Source organism: Nomascus leucogenys, chromosome 22a, assembly GCF_006542625.1.
Source record: "Nomascus leucogenys isolate Asia chromosome 22a, Asia_NLE_v1, whole genome shotgun sequence".
NCBI lineage: Eukaryota > Metazoa > Chordata > Mammalia > Primates > Hylobatidae > Nomascus > Nomascus leucogenys.
In genome coordinates this window covers 67,023,025-67,046,506 of record NC_044402.1, presented here as the reverse complement: position 1 = coordinate 67,046,506, position 23,482 = coordinate 67,023,025, and the positions used below count along the sequence as shown (strand labels likewise).

At 41.0% G+C, this 23,482-nt stretch overlaps 1 protein-coding gene across 2 annotated transcripts; it reads left to right on the top strand.

The window, feature by feature from the left end:
• The first annotated feature begins 1,562 nt into the window (after positions 1-1,562).
• Positions 1,563-22,675, top strand: ADGRF4 (adhesion G protein-coupled receptor F4). Of its 2 annotated transcripts, none has more exons than XM_003254195.2 (10): positions 1,563-1,716; positions 7,866-7,974; positions 8,850-8,904; positions 11,381-11,532; positions 12,989-13,240; positions 14,436-15,815; positions 17,466-17,507; positions 17,952-18,011; positions 19,049-19,105; positions 21,869-22,675. In XM_003254195.2, the coding sequence occupies exons 2-9, from the start codon at positions 7,882-7,884 to the stop codon at positions 19,100-19,102; spliced, it is 2,088 nt and encodes a 695-aa protein (XP_003254243.1). In that variant the 5' UTR covers positions 1,563-1,716; positions 7,866-7,881; the 3' UTR covers positions 19,103-19,105; positions 21,869-22,675. The 2 variants fall into 2 exon arrangements, with proteins under 2 accessions (XP_003254243.1, XP_003254242.1); XM_003254194.2 differs by having other exon boundaries at positions 1,576-1,804.
• Positions 22,676-23,482: the final 807 nt, after the last annotated feature.

The following is a 23,482-nucleotide window of genomic DNA, read 5'->3' as shown; positions in this document are numbered from 1 at the left end:
AAATTGGTACTGATAATGTCCAAGGCAGATTTGTAAGTATCAGACTTAACACATAATGATTCTTGGGAAAGCCATTTAAATTTCTGAGACTTTAAGTGGATAAATGTAGGTAAAGTAGTATAGTACTTGGCTCATAATAATTGCTCATTCAAATTCATATGTTAGTTTTAGTTGTTTTTTTTTTTTAATTAGAGTCCTGTGAATACATGAACCCACCCACCCACCCACCCACACGCAAACACAAGCAAACACACAGCCATGACCCCATGCATAAGTTTGGCTGAAGACACCCTCATGGGAACTAGCTCACTGACTTCCAAATTAAAGAGTTAAGCATTTGATTTGGTCTGTTCAACATTAGGGGTATCAGCCAGCAAAATCTGTTGAGCTTATCATTGAAAAATCCTTTCATTCGTTACTGTGGTCATAATACACAGTTACCTGGCCAGGAAAGAGTACACCTCGCAGGGATCTGCTCACTGCACGTGTGCCTGAGCTCTCCCTCACTTTCTGCCTTCTTCAAGAATTCTTCCCTGATTGGTCCAACCAGAAGTGCTGATTCTCCCCACCTGATTTCCTGTAATTTTATAATCTATGTTCTTCACTTTACTTTTGTAGTTACTATGTTACATTGTTTATTTCCTTTTGGTCTTTTTGTATGCATATGTATATGTTTTGGGGAATGGAGTTATTCACTTTTGTTATTCACTGTGTTACTCACTTTTGTATGCCCATAGTGCAGAGCATGGTGCCTTGTACATAGAATATGTTCGCTAAATATGTGCAATAAAAAGTCCTTTGATTACACCATGGCTTGATATTGGCTTTTCCACTTCCCAAATGAGCCAGTTCTTAACTACTGACCTAAATGGAACTGACCCATTTCCATAAACAGCACCTCCTTGACCTTCATTGCTATAAAACCTGTAACAAAACTGCCTCCTCACTTACCTCTCCTTATTGTCTACATTTCCCCTGGAAATATCTAAATGAGCGTTTGCTTTAGATCTTTGAGGAAGGAGGGCATGTGAGTGGACAACAGTAGAAATGGGATGTGTGGGACTGTTTGGTGGTTAGCAGAGCAATGCAAACTGGCTCCCCTGTCCAAAGTCAAGTCGTGTGCGTTCCCCACTACTGGACACAGTGTCTTCTGTGTCTGAATTACCACAGCCATGTAGTGGCTCAGTGAGAACTCCTTGTCCCGGTCATTACAAAAATAAAACAGAAATCTCTGTTGCTAGGTTAGGAATTAGACTAAAATGTATGCATCAGTTTATCAGCCAATTTCCTCCAAGTTCAACATCAGAACAGACAAAAAAAAAAGTATCAGCCTTTTAAAATCATCAACAGTAGTGGCATAACCTTGCATTTTATCACCCTCATTCCAATTATCCCAGTGCAGCAGATAGAAGCAGAGTCTCATGCGATCATCTGAGATAAGGATGAAGAACTGAAAGACAAACAAGTGACTCACTTTAATGGATTTGCTTCAGACAGGAGAAACCTGTAATTTCTCTTAGGCGTGCTTCATGGACCCATAGTGGAGTGAATCACAGACTTGCACAAGCCTTGAAACTGTGGGCAACTTTACAGTTCTCAGATCGGCTTCTTGCAACAGGCAGTCAGTTCTCACTGGGCCCCTTGGACTCCCATTTCAAAAATGGAGAAGACAGATCACAGCCACTGACCAGGGACTGTGCGAGGTGCCACGTGATGGTGAGGCATCATGCTGGGGAGCTGAGAGCTGACCTTCCTGCTGGGTGATTCTCCACCTCTGGGCTGCTAGATCTACTTCCTGGATGCCGTGAGTAGATGTCCCACACCAGCACCATTTTCCTGTTGAAGAAAGGCTTGTTTTTGCACATGTTCCAGGAGCGGGAAATGTGTGATATATGATGGTATTTTCTGGAATGCTTGATTCCTCCGGAAACTTGTCTAACATGATTTAGAAATTGGCCAGTTCAAGGTTGGAGTATTTCCTATGTTTGTTTTTCTTTAAGAGTCATTTGTCAGGCTTTAATGGCTCACTCCTAGGAGTGAAAATGCAAAGTATCCTGTCAGGCAAATAAACTCACTGTCCCTGCATTGTCCCCTTGCTTGATAAATTTCAATACCTGTCTTTTAGACTGAATGTAAAGCTGGATGTTGTCTTAAAAGTGTTCTTTATTAGTTTCTTCTTTTAGTGAGCCTGACAAAGCTATCATTGTATCAATTTAAAAAAAACATTTCTCCAGTTATTGCCAACACATTTGGCATCTTCCCTTGTTTCAAGTGGCCAATTCTATGCCACTTGAAGGTCTATATTCCTTATACTCTGAAGACAGTTGTGAGAGCTCTAAAGTGTTGCATCATTAGGTGCTGTTTGTTTGTTTGTTTGTTTTTCAGTGTCAGCACTCCATGAGTTTTCTTCACGGAGCAGAGGCAATTGCGGGGCCTATCAATTTCTTTAAAATTTTATAAGTATCAAGATAGTTGGTGAGATATCTGGATGTCTTCCAGCTCTGAAATGATGTGATTCTTGAAACCTATCAGAATCTGAATCCAGATTCCAATTTTTAGAAGAGATGCTGGGCTCCAAACAGATTGGCTGGAAGCCATCTAAAATAGCCAAAGATGAGATGTTTCTGATTCTAATAGTTCTTTTCTATCTTTCTTTCCCCCAAGGCTTTATGTGAAGCATTTCATCCATGGCAAGGGAGAACTCTTAAGGGTAACTACATAGATTCTACTATGAGGGCAAGAGATACTGGGCCTTAAACACAGAAACAACTCATTTATCCATCTGATGTTATAATCAGAGTTCTAATTATACTACTGGAACAGAGGAAACAGACAGTTATAGAATTAGGGGAACAACACACACACACACACACACACCACCCCCCCAAAATGTGGGTCACTTAACTTTTAGGTTCCTTGCCCTCTAGTTAACCTCTTTGAATTGGTTGTTCCCATCAGACAATGGTCTGGCCTGGGAGTATGAGGCGAGTCGCCACCTCGAAGACTGGCAAAGAAGTGAGAAGAGGCACTCCCTCTCACCTTGTGGTACAGTTCGGGGGAGAGGAACCCTTTGGGAAAGTATTTCCTTGATTCACAAATATTCTTGGCCATTCACCTTAGGGTGTTTTGCATGAACACGTTTGCGAGATCACACCTTCCTATGCATTCCTTCCTGACTGATTACACTTACAGTTCCCGGCTGACCTTTTTAAATTTTCTTTGGGAGTCCCGATGTCAGGCCGCACTCAGCGTGTTCAGATGGGTAGGGAGAACTCAGTCTGTGTGAGTCATCCCCTACAATTCCATCTGGCATGTTTCAGAAAGAAGCTCCAGTACCCAGACAGACTCACTGTAGTTTTAAATTCCAACTCATTCAGAAAATCTGCTCGAGGTACAAGCAAGATGGGGCAAATAGGAGATGGTGTTTCAGAACAGCTGGGGTCATCTGGGTCTGTCCGGAGAAACAGGGTTTTATTAGTTCTGACTTACGGAGACAGTGTGGAAAGAGACACACGCATTGTTATGACACCCTCTTGTGCCCATGGCGGACATCCCTAATGGGGCATGGCATTATTTCCTGCTCAATTCTTTCTCACATAAGGCTCCAGGCAGTAAAATAAAGAGGAGGTCCACAGTACGACTGGCATCTACTTAAGTCACCAGGTTCCAAAATCATCTAGAATTGCAAACGTGCTCACCTGCCCCTCTGAGATAGAAAAGTTGCCTCATGATTTTAAAGCAAAAACTTCAGATGCTGATGTCACTTTGCAGGAATCATTTCCCAATTCATTCACTTATACAACAAATGTTTACTGAGTGTCTATTCTGTATTTTATCCTCTGCTGGGTGCTGAGGATAGAGAAACATCAGGTGTTTACATTCTGACTAATGACAACCTGACTTTTTTTTTTTTTTTTTGGTCTATTTCACTAGGTGTGGCCTAATTTCTCTCAGGCTCTGGGGCGAAGAGCACAAATTGTGCTCTGTTGACCCATTGTGGTTAGAATTTAGGCAGCGGTGTGAAAGTCGCTGATTACTGTAAACTTGATGGAGAGGTAGATCCTTAGACACATTCACCCTGGGACAATCAGGTCCAGCTGTATTTGCCTGTAAGTCTCTGAGGCCAGCAAATGTTATTTTCTTTGTAACGACCAGCAAATGTTATCTTTTTCTTTGTAATGACCATGTTAGGGCAGGGAGCCTGGCCTCCATTCAGCAGGCTTGAATTGCTTTTTAGTACTATGTGAAAAACAAAGGTGAATGGTAGTGGGTAAGTAACACTTTTATAATCATGCACAGAAAGAGGCGGGTTATGGAAGTGGAGGAGAAGGAACCTGGGACATGACAGTTTCAGGTCCCGAGAAGCTGCCATTCTAGGTGGCTTAGTTGTTTTTATCTCTGAAATAAATCATCTTGCAGACACCTTGGGAAGGAGATGTGGAGCTGCCCTTATTGGGTGACTAGTATAGCAATTGGAGGGAATTTATAAATGACTAATTCTTTATTTACCTTCTTGCCACAGATAGCCTCAGGCAAGAGTTCTTTTGCTTCTTGTTTTCTCTTTCACTTTTTAATTCCTCGTTTCTGAAACTGATCTCTTTCTTGTGGTCACCCAAGCTTTGCTGTGAATGACTTAAAGAATTCCTATGAACATATCAGCACAGGGACGGGCATTAGGTAGATGCCCAGCAAATACATGTGAAGCCTAAGTCTGGATAGATTAATGTGTTTCCCTCCAAGATAACATATTGTGATGGAATAGCAGCTTGAAACTCCTCAAGGCATTTCTGATTATCTATTTATTTTTAGTTTTTGAGACAGAGTTTCACTTTTGTTGCCCAGGCTGGAGTGCAATGGTGCAATCTCAGCTCACTGCAACCTCTGCCTCCCAGGTTCAAGCGATTTGATTCTCCTGCTTCAGCCTTCCAAGTAGCTGGCATTATAGGTATGCACCACCATGCCCGGCTAATTTTTTTTGTATTTAGTAGAGAGGGGGGTTTCACCATGTTGGTCAGGCTGATCTCGAGCTCCTGACCTCAGGTGGTCCACCCGCCTTGGCCTCCCAAGGTGCTGGGATTACAGGCGTGAACCACTGTGCCTGGCCTAGAATTTCCAATTATCAAGTGAATTGGTAAAACCCGGGTGAAACAGTCTTCTTACTACAAGAAATCTCAGAACCTTTGATATGTGTTCATGCCTGTTTGTGTGTGTGTCTGTGTGTGTGTTCGGGGGAGTTGTGGCAGTGGTGTTACACATCGTTTCCCAAACTGATATGACTATGGAACCCCTTTGTCTTTTATGAGACCAATCTTCCACAGAAACCCATGTGAGGACACAAGGCCTTGGTCAAATACAGTAGACACAAAAGCCTCCGTTGTTTGCCACTAAAAGTAGAGCAGGCCCCCTCCCCGAATTCAAAGAAAATTAGGTCAGTCTATACAAATGCCCTCAAGGTTAAATTTTTCTTCTGTTCCATTTTCTTTAACCTTTTTGTGCCTGCTACAAATGGTTGGCAAACAAATGGTGGATAATATGCATCAACCTCAAACATAAATATGTCTTGTTCCAGCATTATTCTGTCACGATTACTGCTTGCCATTTTTGTTTCCCCTCACTGGGTACTAGAATCTTGATTTAAATGGTGACATCTCTTCCCAACAAAGTGTTTTTCTGCCACCAAACACAGAGGGTTTATAAAGGTAGGGAATATAAGAGAATACACAATTTTGTTGATAAACTGAACACAATGTAGAACCAGAAGTCAATAAATGGAATAAAGGTAATTTAAGGAGAATATGCTTGGAACAAGTTTGGATTCTCCACATAGGATAGGATCTAGCATTGGCTCCCCACTCTTTACCAGAAGCTGGTATGTCCCTCACCTGGGTGAGTTAGCCCCCATCAGGCTCCCATATGAAAGCTTCTTCTTTATGTACTGACCATGGTTTGCTTATACCCGTCTGGACAATTCTCACTCTTCTTGTTACTCTTAATTTAATATTTAGGTTTTGCATGCTTGTTCTTTTCTTTCCCTCATCCTTTCAGGAGACCACTCACTACATATAGACATGTGCTAGGTGCTGGAGGTATACTATATTTGTATTTACTGAAACTTTTCAGTTTGGAATGTTGAAAAACTCCAATTCACTTTAATTATTAAGTCTTTATCAGTGGTAGATCTAAGGACGTGTGTTTCCTCCATTACGTTCTATAAAATATCAACCATGGATGAATTAGGAGGATAAATTATGCTGCCAAAGCTTTTAATAAAATTTTAAATTCTTCATTCTCAGAACCCTTAAGCTCTTCTCTGCAGAGGACTCTGGCTTTTGGCCTCAGCTACATTTGAATTCTGATAGGAGGGATCCCATTCAACTCTTTCTGGTGAGAAGAGAACAAACCAAATTAGGGCTAACCTGAAAACATCTATCTAATCCATCCCTGCCAATCAAACTGGGCTAAAATAAAAATGCTATGATTCCTCTTGGGTAATGTCACTGAATATTCTCCCCCAACATTTGTAATAACTGAAGGAAATTTATTATATAAATTACCATCCCAAATGGTATATAGTTACATATGCCAGACTATAGTAACATGAATGATCAAGCAGCAAATTAATTAATCAAAACCTTCCAGCCAATTGTGTTTAGTTCAAATTCGTGTATTTTATGGTCACGTTTATGATTTCATATTACATATATATTATATGCTAGTAAAAATTTTTATTTATATACATATATGAAATGTATCATTATTCAATATTGTTCCACAAAGAATGATTTACAGAAAATGTCATAGCTGTTGGATCCTTTACTCCCTGAGCACGTTCAGGAGCTGTGTGCAGCTGGAGGCCTAGCACTAGTTGGAGAGACATTTTTAGACTTCACAAATGACATCACATCATTATGCCAAATGTCTGACTTTCTTTCAACAAAGTTAGCTTTAAGCAAAACTCCCGTATTAAAGGTAATGGACAGTAAATATGACCCTTCTCCTGAAGCCTCAGACAACAGGTGCTGTTCTTTTTCTTTTTTTTTTTTTTGAGATGGAGTTTCACTCTTGTCGCCCAGGCTAGAGTGCAATGGCATGACCTCAGCTCACTGCAACCTCCTCCTCTCGGGTTCAAGCGATTCTCCTACCTCCCAAGTAGCTAGGATTACAGGTGCCTACCACCATGCCTGGCTAATTTTTGTATTCTTAGTAGAGATGGGGTTTCACCATGTTGGCCAGGCTGGTCTCGAACTCCTGACCTCAGGTCAGCCTCCCAAAGTGCTGGGATTACAGGGATGAGCCACTGCACCCGGCAGCAGGTGCTATTCTTCACAAATGCCTCCTTTCGTCTCGCCTTCACCCATTTTAGTGCACATTTCTGACCATGTTCTGAAATGTGAAGAGGAATTGGGTTTGCCTTAAGCATCGGTCCTATTATTTGGTCCTGAGAATAGGTTTCTTTTTTCCTTGACACACATACCCTGTGTGTCATAGAATTAAAGGAGTTTATGCAAAGACAGTGCTTAGAACAGTTATTGGCAAATAGATATTCTTGATAAAAATGACTATTAAATAAACTTGTTAAGTAAATAATAAGGAATGATGCTTTGGTGAAGCTACATCCTTTCTGGTTCTTCCATCATTCTATCTTCTTCTGTAGAAAAGTTAACAGTTGAGAGAAATTATTTTCTTTCGTACATTTTAGCTGGCTTGAAAATAGATACTGGTGTGCTTTTCCAGGGCAGGCTGCTTTGGCGTGACTATCTCAGAGTACCTGGTGGGTTCACTAAGGGGTCGGTTAGCCTGATAAGTATTGTTAGGTGTGTGAAGTTGTCACCTTCAGGTGGGTATGCCTTCTTTCTCTATTGCAGGTGAAGATCCTCATGTATGAAAATGAAGTCCCAGGCAACCATGATTTGCTGCTTAATGTTCTTTCTGTCCACAGAATGTTCCCACTATAGATCCAAGATTCACCTAAAAGTAAGTTTGATCTATTCCTCCATGATCCAAAGAGAAATCTCTCAGTTGCCCTTGATGGCAAGACTTCTGATAAATAAGATGTCACTTAAAATACATTTTCAAATGGTTACAGCTTTACTGTTGCTGATAGTAACTTTCTAAAGAAGGGAACAAAGAAAAGCTGAGAGGTGGCAGGGACTTGCCTGGAGAGCAACAGTACAGTAGAATAATCACGTTGCAATGGGAAATGTAGATAGAATGTAGATAGACTGCTGCTGAGAGAAGAAAGTACTTGCCTGGCAGTTGAGCAATGGAGGGTCAGATCTTAATTTTGCTTCCCACTAGTTGCACAAGTTGTTTCACTTTTCTGAGTCCCAAATTCTTTATCTATAAGATGAAGTTTTTAAAGATATTATTTATAGTCCTTTATAGATAAAAGAGATTTGTGATTCTATTATTGTGACCTAGTGATTATTCCTAGTATCTGTTCATTTCTGTCTTCTAAGGATCTACAGTATCTGGTGGACCACATTAACTTCATTTCATCCTTACAGTTAATACAGGCAGAGAACAGATTAGTGGTTTAATTCTCATCTCTGTGTTCTCCCTGGATGCTTAAACTTTTTGAAAGACGTAGCATCTCTACTAACTTCACCTAGAAAGGCCAAGTGACCACCATCAAGGTTCTATCCCTCGTCGGAGGGCAGTGCATTCTCCCTGTGCTCTCATCCACGTTTCCTTCAGCAAGTTCCCGCAACACAAGCACATGGATCTGCTGCAGTTTCCTTTCTAGTCCTGAACACATTTTCTTTTCATATTCACATGGAGCCTCTAAGCTGAGATGAGGGAGCACAGTCCCACAGTAAAGAGGACCTTTGGGAACTTATATTTTTCAGGCTGGAGATAAACTTCAAAGCCCTGAAGGGAAACCCAAGACTGGAAGGATCCAAGGTATGTGGCTATAGAACAGTCTTCATCCATTTGAAGACAGGGAAGAATAAAGGAAGGGCATTGGTGTTGCAAGCTTGTCCCCAGACCACAGACTTTCCAACTGAATAGCAATCTCCAGTAAGTTCTCTATGCTTACCAGTATTGATAGATTTTCTTACATTTATACCATTACCAGTGGCATAGTCAATGAAGGGAGTTAGCAAATGTAATATTCACATGTGCTCTAGAATAGTAGACAAGTACGCACTTCCAAATCCCAAAGAGAAATCTGTTCAAAGTAATGAGTTAACAGGAGGCAGAATAGGAAAGAGGACAAGATTATTCCTTCCTTCCTTCCAAGATATTTTCAGTGTGCTTAAATGTATGCAACACTCTGGTGCTGAGAAGTCTATTAAAGCACTGTAAGATGGACATCATGGTGATGAGACTGGTCACTCTCAGGAAGTGAGAAGTAAACTAAGGGGGTAATCACTAGGAGTACTTCAGTGAAATCATGTGGTTCTCACTCACATAGTAGGGAATAACTGGATTCTGCACAATCATGGCCAGGTGGCAAATACATTCTTATATAGATGTGGAAGTGAGAAAGGAAAGCAGAGAGAAAGGTAACTGACATTTACTGGGCATTTAAGACAACTTAAATCTAAGTGTTGTACAAAATGCTGTCTCATTCCATGTTTGTGACAACATTATGGCATCATATTTAAACTATATGGAAGAAGAAACTGAGAACCACTTTGGTTAATGAACTTGCAAAAACTGATGCAAATTTTACAAACAAGGTTTGATGCAAATTTTGCAAACAAGGTTTGGCAAAGCTTGTTCCCTTTCCCAGTGAATTCAGTTATCACAGAGCTGTCCAAGCCACAAAAGGTGACTCTCAGGCAACTGGTTACCTCATTTTATTGATTTGAACACCCTAATAGCTCTCAGCATCATTTACTTTCCATTTTCCCCAGCTGCTATCTTAAGGCAATTCTCCTGAGAATATTTCAACAGTCTCATTCTTCCTATCTGAAGTGCACTCACTCTGACCCATGGGCCAAATTTGGCCTGCCACTAGTTTTGGTAAATAAACTTTTTTCGGAACATAGCCATGCCATTCATTTACATATTGTCTTTGGCTGCTGTCACACTACAAAGGCAGGGTTGAGTAGTTGTGACTAAGACTCATATGGCCTGCAAAGCTGAAAATATTTACTCTCTGGCTAGAGTTACCATATTTAGCAAATAAAAATATAGAATGCCTGATTAAATTTGAATTTCAGATAAACAATGAATAATATCACATGGGTCATACAGACACTAAAAACTTATTTGTTGTTTATCTGAGCATTTACAGTCATTTATTCTTTGCAGATTCTATATTCGCAAATTTTCCTAATGCTGAAATTTATTTGTAATCCCTAAATCAATACTAGCAGTGCTTTTGTGGTCATTCACAGGCATGCAAAGTGCAGCAAAATATTGAGTTGTCCAGTGCGTATGTTTTCAGCAGGGGCTGGACAAGGTGATGCTTTACCTTCTTGTTCTAGCTCTCCTACTATAAACAACTGTGCTTTCCTAGTCTACGTAGCATCACAGTTTTTTTTTTTTTTTTTTGCATTTTTGTGCTTTTTGTTGGTGATTTTGCTGTTTAAAATAGCCCCCCAAACATAGTCCTGAAGTGCTGCCTAGCATTCCTAAGCCAGAGAAGGCTGGAATGTGCCTTATGGGGAAAATGTATATGTTAGATAAGCTTTGTTCAGGTATGAGTTATAGTGCTATTGGCCAAGAGTTCATTGTTAATGAATCCACAATATATATTAAATAAGGTATCTTTATATAGAAACACACATAAAACAAGGTCATATATTGATTAGTTGATGAAAATGTTGTAAGCAGAAGCTTGTAGGACCCTAACCTCATATTACCCTAGGAGCAGTTGTTCAGAACACTTAGTGTTCATGGTGACTTTACAGAACATAACTCCTGTGGATAATGAGAATCAGCTGTGTGTGAAAATAAAATTGACATTTAACTGGGATTCCCGTATTTTACCTGGCACCTCCATTTATGTGTTCCTTTACATAAAAGTTTATGGACTCCTGCTCTATCTTATCATCAATTATCTTTCAAAAACAAGTTCAATCATGTCTTCTGGTAACTCCCACATTAGCATAGCATTCAAGGCCCTGCATGAGTTAACCCCTGCTTTCCTTCCCACCCTCATCTCTTGCCACTCCCCCTTCAGGTGCTCTGGACTAGCCTTTCTGAATGACGTGAAATTCCCCTTTCCACGTGCCATTCACTCTGCCTGGACACCAGCTTCACAATCTACCTGGCAGCTCTTACTCATTGCTGTGGACCCAGTTCAATCCAATTGCTTCCTCTGGGAAGCAATCCAAAAATCTCCAGAATGAATTCGATGCACCTGTCAGTGTGGCGATCCTAATTGGGCTCCTGTCTCTCTCTCTCTCTCTTTATTTCTTTATAGAGCAATGCGAAGGACCTTGCATCTCTTCTTCCAACTGCAGCCAGCCCTGTGCTAAGGACTTTCATGGAGAAATAGGATTTACATGTAATCAAAAAAAGTGGCACAAATCAACTGAAACATGTACAAGCCTTTCTGTGGAAAAACTCTTTAAGGTGATGCATTCACAAATTATTGGTGACAGAAGCCAATCCCCCAGGAGAAAGTAGAGGCATTTTTAATGTGATCTGTTCAGTATGACAAAAAGTCTCAGATCTGCACTTAGAAAAATCTACAGAATGGGTTAAATTTGTTTCTTGACCTTCTTTCCTAACCCACACTCTCAGGTACTCCCCCTCCTCTCCACATGCTCTCTATTTCTCCTGCTAAGAAACTTTTCTCAAAAAAAAAAAAAAAAGATATGAAACTAATTTATGCTATTGTGTATATGATTGCTTAGAGGTTACATTTTAGCTCTAAAGGTGGGTTTGTATGCCTCTTGTGATAATCAGTTAATCAACTAAATGTGTCTAGGATCAAATTTATTTTGATATCTCTTTTTTTGTTTTTGAAATGGAGTCTTGCTCTGCCTCCAGGCTGGAGTGCAGTGGCACAATCTCGGCTCACTGCAACCTCTGCCTCCCGGGTTCAAGCGATTCTCTTGCTTCAGCCTCCTGAGGAGCTGTGACTACAGGCACCCGCCACCACACCCAGCTAATTTTTGTATTTTTAGTAGAGACAGGGTTTAACCATGTTGGCCAGGATGGTCTTGATCTCTTGAACTCGTGATCCGCCCGCCTTGGCCTCCCAAAGTGCTGGGAGTAGAAGCGTGAGCCACTGTGCTGGGCCTTGATATATCTTTTTAATACTTTCAATCTCTTGACCAAAAGAAAGGAGAGATGTGTGCTCGATCTAGAGGAACAGAATTGAATGCATACAACACATCCAGTTAAAGTTAAAATCTCTTTTATATCCTTCCAGGTAGCAATTATTTTCTTCTACCTCCCCTGCAATCCCCTGGAAGCACATGGATGTCCGCATTTTCTAAAATTTTAACAGTGGTTTTACAAGGGGATTGCAGCTGGCTTCTCTGTCACTTAGCCTAGGTAATCACATAGAAGTCCTTGCAACTATGTCGCACTCAAAAGTGAATGAAAGGAAATAAATCATTGCTTTGCTTTATTCAAAGCACATTCTGAGTGAATCTAGGTAAAAGAATCAGAAAATGAGCAAATCACCTCTTCTAGCTAGTAAACTCTGAAGTCTGAAATTGTCATTCCTTAGCATTCTGTATTTGACCTGCCAACCTCCCAAATCCACTCCCTCATGAAATTCCATGTGGCTCTTGTTTCCCTTCTCTGTAGAAAATTATCTTGTTATAATACTTGAGTTAAAAATCACTGTCCTGAAAGCAAATTCCAATAGTAAAGGTCGATATCCTGGTCCCTGGTAATTTGGGTGAAATCCCCTGACTCTTTCTGATCCCACTGTATCCTTTCCACCCCCCTCTGCATCGAAACCACTTTTTAGGACTCTTTGGTTCTCCATCTACCTTCCCCATGTAGATTGTTTGTGCTTTAGCTCCTTTAGTCTGATACATGGTAGGTACTTAATCATTTTTGTTTTAAACAGGACTCAACTGGTGCATCTCGCCTTTCTGTAGCAGCACCATCTATACCTCTGCACATTCTAGACTTTCGAGCTCCCGAGACCATTGAGAGTGTAGCTCAAGGAATCCGTAAGAACTGCCCCCTTGATTATGCCTGCATCATTGACATTGTGAAATCATCAGAAACGACATCTGGAAATATTGCATTTATAGTAGAGCTATTAAAAAATATTTCTACAGACTTGTCTGATAATGTCACTCGAGAGAAAATGAAGGTATGCTTTGTTAATCATTAAAAAATGATATTTTTCTTAAAATTTTCATTTGAATAGTTTCAAATGTACTTTCCAGGGCAAAAACTACAGTGACAGCAACCATCACAGCAACAGCAGGCATTTCACTTCAGTTTGGGATATTGATTCATTCTAGTTTATGGAAGTTTTCAAGTAGTTAAAACTTTTTTAATACCTATTTTTGTACACACTTCATATTTTCAAGAAAATATCACATAGTGTAGTGATGGCTGTGAGCAAGATAGAATGTACACTAGTGTTTCTAAATTATGTTCTTTAGAACAGGGGTCCCCAACACCCAGGCAGTGGATTGGTACCGGGCTGTGGCCTCTTAGGATCTGGGCTGCACAGCAGGAGGTGAGCGGAGGGTGAGCGAATATTACCACCTGGGCTCCGCCTCCTGTTGGATCAGCTGCAGCATTAGATTCTCGTAGAAGCACGGACCTTATTGTGAGCTGCCTATGAGAGGGATGTAGGTTGTGTGCTCCTTAGGAAAATCTAATGCCTGACGATCTAAGGTGGAACAGTTTCATCCTGAAACCATCCCCACCTCTGCCACCCAGAGCCCATAGAAAAATTGTCTTTCACGAAGCTAGTCCCTGGTGCCAAAAAGGTTGAGGACCACTGCTGTAGAACATAACCATTCTGAGAAACGTTAATGGAGGTTCCATTTTTAAAAGGGAGATCTGTAGCCCATCAGCTGTAGGAGGTTCTGAGTTAAACAAAGTTAGGCAAGTTTCCATATGGCAGGACTTTTCAGAGCCTTTAGTATCCTAATCAACTTTGGAATTCTTTGTAAGGCAGAGGGAGATAGGGACAGGGTGTGCAGTCTTTCTTAAGCTTAGATGACCAGAGAACATATCTCCACTCTCCTCCATTAAACAATCATTAAAATCTCATGGGAAACTTGGGTTCTACATACTGCAGTCTGGAAATGCTGCCCTGTGTGCAATAATAAAGCAGGTAAACCTTAGCTGTGATTTTTTTTTTGCATTATTTTACTTTTCTTCCCTCTGTGTGGCCTTACTAATGTGGATTCTAATACATAGGGAATTTGAAGAGAAATATGCCAAATAAGATTGGGTAACTTGATCTTTAGAAATTTCAGGTTTTAGAAATCAACTTTGTACAACAATGCATAAATCCTTAGTATAATGTTCACCTTTCTCCATTGCAGAGCTATAGTGAAGTGGCCAACCACATCCTCAACACAGCAGCCATTTCAAATTGGGCTTTCATTCCCAACAAAAATGCCAGCTCGGATTTGTTGCAGTCAGTGAATTTGTTTGCCAGACAACTCCACATCCACAATAATTCTGAGAACATTGTGAATGAACTCTTCATTCAGACAAAAGGGTTTCACATCAACCATAATACCTCAGAGAAAAGCCTCAATTTCTCCATGAGCACGAACAATACCACAGAAGATATCTTAGGAATGGTACAGATTCCCAGGCAAGAGCTAAGGAAGCTGTGGCCAAATGCATCCCAAGCCATTAGCATAGCCTTCCCAACCTTGGGGGCTATCCTGAGAGAAGCCCACTTGCAAAATGTGAGTCATCCCAGACGGGTAAATGGTCTGGTCCTATCAGTGGTTTTACCAGAAACGTTGCAAGAAATCATACTCACCTTCGAAAAGATCAATAAAACCCGCAATGCCAGAGCCCAGTGTGTTGGCTGGCACTCCAAGAAAAGGAGATGGGATGAGAAAGCGTGCCAAATGATGTTGGACATCAAGAATGAAGTGAAATGCCGCTGTAACTACACCAGTGCGGTGATGTCTTTTTCCATTCTCATGTCCTCCAAATTGATGACCGACAAAGTTCTGGACTACATCACCTGCATTGGGCTCAGCGTCTCAATCCTAAGCTTGGTTCTTTGCCTGATCATTGAAGCCACGGTGTGGTCCCAGGTGGTTGTGACGGAGATATCATACATGCGTCACGTGTGCATAGTGAATATAGCAGTGTCCCTTTTGACTGCCAATGTGTGGTTTATCATAGGCTCTAACTTTAATATTAAGGCCCAGGACTACAACATGTGTGTTGCAGTGACATTTTTCAGCCACTTTTTCTACCTCTCTCTGTTTTTCTGGATGCTCTTCAAAGCACTGCTCATCATTTATGGAATATTGGTCATTTTCCGTCGGATGATGAAGTCCCGAATGATGGTCATTGGCTTTGCCATTGGCTATGGGTGCCCATTGATCATTGCTGTCACCACAGTTGCTATCACAGAGCCAGAGAACGGCTACATGAGACCCGAGGCCTGTTGGCTTAACTGGGACAATACCAAAGCCCTTTTAGCATTTGCCATCCCGGCATTGGTCATTGTGGCTGTAAATCTGATTGTGGTTTTGGTTGTTGCCGTCAACACTCAGAGGCCCTCTATTGGCAGTTCCAAGTCTCAGGATGTGGCCATAATTATGAGGATCAGCAAAAATGTTGCCATCCTCACTCCACTGCTGGGACTGACCTGGGGTTTTGGAATAGCCACTCTCATAGAAGGCACTTCCTTGACGTTCCATATAATTTTTGCCTTGCTCAATGCTTTCCAGGTAAGTTCCAAGAGGGAGTCATTTCTGTGTTACTCTGACTAGACCACAAAAAAATGGCCATGATTTGAAATTATAGAACACAAAATGTTCTCTCCACTTCCTTTTATATCTTAGGGTTATTTGGCTATGGCATCTCTGACTGTATTGATTGTCAAGTTGAATTTAGCTGACCAGGGTGGTTGGGTGGAAATCTCCTTCCTTCTTTCCTCACTGATGCACCTGTATCCCTACTAAAGTTGCAATGTTAGAAGAAGCTAACCTTCACTTACAGAGGACTATTATTTGGTCAGGGATATGTGAGGCTACATATCATGCCTCAAAACAAGCATATTTTTTATCCTTTCTCCAGTGGTTTGGGACCTCAGTGAGATAACAGTCGCTTTCTATATCATGAAGTAATGGGCCTTGCCACTCACTTTCGCTGTTAGCCAGTCAGGAGTTCTCATACCTCTTTCCTGCTAGTCCCTGTGAAATAAAAATAAATTGTTATTTATAGAAATAGATCTTGCCATATGTTACCTGATCTTGGGAATGCCACTTTTCTCTGGGCCTCAACTATTTGGTTCTTACTATTTGGTTCTTTGCAGTAGAATTTTCCCCACTACTCTTTTAAATAATGTAACCAAACAGCAAAGTATTCCTATTAACATGTCAGTATCATTCTGTTTAAAAGCATGATACAAAATAGAAGGCAGACTTTAAAGAAATGCCAACTCAGATCAATTATATATCTTACTCATAATTCTGTAATAACTATGGAGCACATTTATTCTACTCTTTCTGTTGCATTGCTTTACAGTGAAATCTTTGACATGAGGGATTTTTTTTTAAAATCAAAGACTCTGGGACTTTTGATAAATTTCCCCACTCTTGAAGTTACTCTGTTGAGTAATGATCTCATCCTTTCTTACTTTGCAGCTTAATTAAACCCCAGGAAATTTTGCTCTGTATTTCTTTTTCAGTTCACTTGTGTTTCTCTCTTCTTGATAGAAAGAAAAATACCCAAATGCTTTTAGTTATATACATTTCTCTTTTCTCAGCAAGCTCTTCCTGTGACTTAACATCTAAAATTTTAATCTGATGAGTGTTTCTTCACCATGAACTCTCCTTAGATTGATAGTGAAAAGATCCTAGCCTTATAAATCTCTGTAGCATTCTTTCTTTTATGTAGAAATGGTTTTTTTTCCCACCAGCTTAGAGGCCTTGGCTGTCCATTTACCAACTTTTAACTCCAACTCAAAGTAGACTAGAATATAAGTTTCGTTTTCTTAAGACACCTTCCATGATTGTGAATTTGAATTACAAGTTTCTGTCACATGTTACTGTCATCATGAGTAGAAACAGCTACTTCAATATTTGGGAAGAAAGTAACATAACTGCATAAGGCTGAAAACTATCCTGCATCTACAGCAATTCAATAAATATCAATAACCCTCCTGCACATTCCTATGCGGGTGATGATCCTCTTCCAAGGGTGGGGGCAGACTCAAAGGAACACTCATCAGTGCACTTTTATCTGCATTAGTGGAAACTGAAATTTCTAATGTCCAATAACTGCCCTGGGAGGTATCTAGAAGAGTGGTATGACAATAACAGCTGAGATATTTTTCGAAAAACCATCCCTCATGAATCTGTTGAATTTTGCCACAGGGTTTTTTCATCCTGCTGTTTGGAACCATTATGGATCACAAGGTAATTTGAATTTGCTTCCTCCTTATAAATGGTTTTCATGTGGCTGGGGGAAGCAGGAGCATGAAGCAGTTTTGATTGGAGAGCATACTCCAGGGGAGTTGAGTTTGTGAGGATGGTTCAAGGAATCAGCTGTGAAAAGGAAAAAAATACACACCAATATTCTGTCATTTCTTGCTCTTTATCAAGTCAATAGGAGGCTGTGTGCAAGTATTGCTAGTGAAGAGAATGGAAATCATAATCACAATTTTAGTCCTAATACCAAATCCCAAATCTAATTATAATTACACCCTAACTTTTATCCAAATCTTGTTACTTGCCAATCACTATGCTAAGTCCTCTGATATTGCTTCTGCCAGGGTTACTGGTCTTAAAGTTTCAGGACAGGCGATTCTGTTGTTTCTTCCAACATCTGTGAGGTACTTCTCACTGTCATTGCTTCTTTAGATAAGAGATGCTTTGAGGATGAGGATGTCTTCACTGAAGGGGAAATCGAGGGCAGCAGAGGTAAGCCTTCCCCTTTTAGTCTCAGCCCTGGAGGGTCCGTGTCCTTGCCGGTTATGCAGAGACAAATACCATAGCTCAGTACTCAGGATCTGTGGGCAAAGAGGATCAATAAAGCATACTTCATTCATTCATTTCTTCATTCGGTAAATTTGGAGTATTCTGCTAAAACTGAAGGTCAGTGGAATATACCCTTCAAGAGAATGTTTCCTATTGGATGTATTTCAGCTTGACATTTGAACCCATCAAGATGGGACCACATGAACTCAGGATCATAGATTCATAAAATGTGAGAGCAGTGAAATGAGAAATGAGTTAGAAATGAGATTCTAGTCCAACCCATTCATTTTACAGGTATGGAAATCAAAGCCCAGAATACTTATGGGATGGACACACGGCCACCCAGCTAATCAGTAGCAGAATCACAACAGGGACCAATTGGCGTTAAAATGTCTTTCCATTCTCCTTATTTGAGACTCATTTGAGTAAACCATACTCTCTTGGATTGGAGTATCTATGTATTTAGAGATCTTGAAGACTTTGGGCCTGGCTATCAGTCTCTTAAGGCACCAAGTAAAATTGCTGATACTACTTTATTAATTAGAAGTTATTTGTTTAACCTACAGATTCACATTAGGAGCCCGTTCCTTAAAAACAAAAACTTTTTGGATACATTGATAACTACCATTTATATTTAGATAGCATTGAGTGGGACTTTTTGTATCATACTTTATCTATTCTAAGATAGGCATTTTCTTTGTCTTTTAACGTTTCCGAAATTGGAATGTATCTTATATTCAATGCCATGTCATAGTTTAATTGGAAAGTTTTGTTTCTTTTTATTTTTTAGCAGAGCATAAAAATAATGATGTAGCTTACACTTAGATTCAGTGAAATATGATAATTTAGTTCTGTGTAGCTATATCAGTGTGGGTACTCCTTTTCATGTATTCATTTTCACATATTTATCTCTAGAGAGGGATATACATTTTGTCAATATCATTACTCATTACCACTACTGTTATTTTTACCCCACTTAGAATGCATCACTTGGCCCAACCAATGGATCTAAATTAATGAATCGTCAAGGATGAAATGTGAGTATTAAAAATACAAAGAGAAATTTTACTTGCAATTTGTATCAATCCACCAACGCCCCTTGTGACCACGCTATTGCCTGCTACGTGATGCTGGAATGAGGTGGGAGGGGAACAGGGGGACATATTTTTCAGAGAATGGAAGCATCTTTATTGTCTAGCACATAAATGAAAATATGTACATTTTCTTTGAAACCTATGTCATCTGAGCTTACATGACCAAACCCATGACACCTGCTGTCTACAGTGCTCACATACCTTAATTCCATCTTGTCAGTGAGTAGTAACACTCATAATAGCCCCATTGTTGAAAAAGAACACTTGATTGATTGGAATCACAAAGCAACAGGTCTGTCTTTCCTAATGAAGTGGAACCCAGAATCATTCCTAAGGGGGTGTGTGTGGGGTTGTGGCAAATTAGCTACCTACTCATAGCCAACCCCTGAGACATATTTCTACACAGGTGAAACCAGGGGAGAACACACATTAGGCAGCCAGGAAGCAGGAGAATAAGTCACAAAATGGCAGCCAGAAGCCTGAGAGGTACTGGTGGAATGTGGGCAGGGATGATCAACCTTGGGAATGGGTTTGCTTGGAGAGGTTTCATGGCCTTTCTGCATTGTTATAGAAGGGTCTCAGACTTTCAAACAAAATACCATTTGGCAGCAGCCACATCATTTTTATGTTTCTTTCCCTTTCTGAGTCATGGCCCATATATTGAGCAATGGGCCAACACAAGGGGTTGAATCTCATGGAACCAAAGACACTCTGAGTTGTAAAAATCTTTAAGGGACATCCATGTTACAGACCCTACAAACCGTATGCTGTGCTGGTATGGGACACTGACATACAGTCCCAGGGAGAGGGAGAGAGGGGTAGAGGGCTCTGTCATATACATGGAGTGGCATGTGTGAGTGCTGGGAGAACGGGGAGAGGAAAACACAGGCCTGTTATCTTTAATGATTGTCCTCCTATTTGGAATTTTATAGAAGAACTTTACAAAGGTTGACCCTCCTGCTCGCTGCCCATTTCCTAGTCTGTCAGCTTCCTCTGGGATGAAACATCGCTATAACATTTCTTAATTTGCCGCTAATAGAGAGTCACTAATTCAAATGACCTATTAAAAACACAGCTGGCCTTTCTATTAAGGTCCTAATGAAAGAACCGCTTGTTTTAGGTTTATCAGACTGTCTCAGGTGGAGGAGGCCCTGCCTTTGGGGGATACTGTGTCCAGCCTTTCAAGAGAAGAAGTGCGTAGTGAAGGCCTTATCTCCAGCTGGTTGGGGATCCTTGGTTGGCTGTAGTCTAAGTTGGAGAAACACAGTAGAAGGCAAGATCAGGAGCTACACTACTTACTAGGGTTGGGGATGTACAAAGGAGTCTGCCAGTATTAGAAGGAAGTCCAGGAAGGAGGTGGAATGCCCTCACAATATTCCCTGATGAAGTCTTCATCACATAATTCTCTACCAAGTTGCTATATTTTTGAAGCTGCATGAGGTAGGCGAGGAACTGAGGATTAGATTCTTTTAGCATATCCCTTGCAAGTGGCTCTGTGCCTATTGAATTTTCTTAGTATTGGGGCCTATGCTTTTCACATCTGGACACACATGGTACCAGAAGGGCTCTATAATCGCAGCTGGCATCATGGTAGACCATGTTGGGGACCCAACAAAGATTACAATACAGGGCTAAGAAATTCACACTAGATGATCCCCCAAAGTCCGGAGTGGAGGGTGGCAGCACCAGGGGGTCTCTCAGCAGAGAGAGGGGCCCCACACACAGGGTTCAGGGCAAAACCCCAGGCACACTGGGGGTGTTTGGTAAGCACCAGGAGTGGTGGTGGTCCAGGGCAGGGCTGAACCACGGGGCAAGGCAGTGTTCCAGACTTTCACCAAGAATAAAGGATCGAAGGCTGACATGGTCTCAGGAGGAAGGCAGAATTCTGGGAAACGGGTCGAGAGGTCAGAACTGGACTTGCAAGGAGAATTGAGGCTTCCATTGTTGGGGGACACTCCTCATATCCCAGTGATTGCAGGTCAGAATTGTTCTTAGAAACAGGGTTGAGACAGGTCTGTCAGGTGGTCCCAGGGTCGGGAAAGGAGGACTGCAGAGGTGGAGAAACAGGGAACTTAGCTTTGGGTATAGATTCTCATTGGGAACCCCATCCTGGGAGGCAGGGGAGAGAGGGCCATGGCATTCTGTCGGAGGCCACAGCTCCACAGCGCCCTCTGTTGTTCATATCAGGGGCAGGACAAGCCGGCTGTTAGATTCCAGGGGCACCAGAAAGGCTCTGGGCTCCGCCAGTGTCTTGCACGTATTTGTTTATGCCTGTTTAGTATTGGTTTATCACTAAAAGGATACAGAGTTTTTCACTCCACAATGATAAATGAGACTGGTTGAGCATATACCCCGAGGGAAGCAACACGGTTTACAATGTAAATTCACAGCAGCAGAGGCATTCTAGAATCCAAGTTCAGACAGCAGAGGAGGAGAGAGGGCACTGAGCACCGCGTTTAGGGTGGAAAGAGCAGCCCAGAGAAGGCAAAGGGCACCAAAAATTGCAGCTGGGAGAATCGCCTTTTTACTGTCTGACCTTGAAGAAATTACTCAACGGCTCTGTGCTTCATTTCGTCTTCTGTAAAGCAGAGTTAATAATAGTACATGCCTCCCAAGATAGTTTCAGGATTAAATGAGCTAACACGTGAAAAACCCAATGCAAGCTCTTATTCTTGCTATTAATTGTTTTTCAATCATATTTCCCAGGCTGCCCCATTTCTCATGGATGTCCTGAGACCAAGAGGGGAGATCCAGGAGAAAGAGGACATGGAAAGCAGGCTGGAGAGAGGAGGAATGGTCGTGCTTCCTGGGAAGACTTTCTCTTCTTGTCAGGAGTGACTCCCAAGCTCTTGGTTGGCCAAAGAAAAACTGAGGATATCATTTGCTGACTGGGCTTTAGGGAGCTTGATTTATGGACCCTTTGACCTACCCGTGCCCTGCAAGAGGCTGGCTTCTTGGTCAATCTTGGCTAGATTAAGAGTCAATCTGCAAGCCATTTTATGGTCTCCCTGGCCAGCTGGGGGCTGTAGGGCCCTGCTGGGCTTGGTCGTCTTTCACTCCTGAGGCCTGCTCTGTGGCTCCATAGCTCAGTTCTCCATCACTCTGCGTGGATCCTGGGTACTTTGGACAGTGAGGGTTAGATCCAATTTCAGGGGTAGGGTTGGGGGTGGGAGTGGGAGTGTGGGTTGGCAGGAGGAACAATGAGTCTATTTTGGAGACAATTAAGTCATGGTACGTTTCCTAAAGATAGGGAACAGAAGAAAAGCAAGAGAACTGTTTAATAGGCTGATTATTTTAGTCTATTTTAGACCTTGAGTAAACTGATTTAGCTTCTAGGATCCGAGTTTCCTTATTTGTGAAACAGGAAAAAAAATTCTTGTAGGTATTACTGTTTGTGTGTTTGTGTCTACTTGCACATGTTTGTGTTTGTGTATGTGTGTCTTTTAAAAATACTATATATAAAGAAGATTCTGATGTTATGTTAGACATAAAAATGAATATATGTACCTTTCACAACTTGCTCATTTGTGAGGTCATTTGAGATGGGCTTCTCTGTTGGTACCACACATTCTTGGGTACCAGTGCTGCTATCAATCCACCTCAGTGCATTGACTGTACCTACAGGGGGCCTGAGAATGCAAGCCTGTCATGCGTTCACAGGGCAGGAACCTGGAAATATTTAGCAAAGAGCACTAGTGTCTTTCAGGGACTCTCAGTGAAATTTCTATCATCAGTTTGGTTTTATAGTGAGGCATTCAGGACTGAAGATGGGCATGTGCGTGGGTAGAGCACCCTGTTAAAATTGTGGAAGTCGTAAAAGCCGATTAGTGGTCACGTTTTTTCATAAAACAAACAACAAAACAACTGAATGAATATCTCTTCGCAGGGCTCTTGTCAAAACCTTTAGTATTGGTTTAGAAACAAGATAAGATTTGGTTTCAAACTAAATGCACTTTGTTCAAATTGTGGAAGTCGTAAAAGCCAATTAGTGGTCACGCTTTTTCATAAAACAACAAAACAACTCAATGAATATCTTTTCAGGGGCCTGTCAAAACCTGTAGTATTGGTTTAGAAACAAGATTTGGTTTCAAACTAAATAGTAATTATTTAAAGGGTGAAAATTCTCAGTCAATTGCAAATTTTTCTCCTCTCATAAAAATGAAAATAAAATGTTCATTAGAGAGACATGAATTTAACTTTTAGATGTATAAAAGTTCCTTAGCATTAATTTATTAATCCACATTTCCTTCCTGACTCTTGCCACTATAAAAACAACTTTTATTTCTCTCAATCCAGAAATTCCTGAGCATTATGCAATTC

Coding starts and splice junctions, on each gene's coding strand:
- ADGRF4 (XM_003254195.2), top strand. CDS start 7,882: ATGAAAATGAAGTCCCAGGCAACCATGATTTGCTGCTTAATGTTCTTT. Junction 8,905..11,380: donor CAAGACTGGAAGGATCCAAG/GTATGTGGCTAT, acceptor ATTTCTTTATAG/AGCAATGCGAAGGACCTTGC. Junction 13,241..14,435: donor TCACTCGAGAGAAAATGAAG/GTATGCTTTGTT, acceptor TCTCCATTGCAG/AGCTATAGTGAAGTGGCCAA.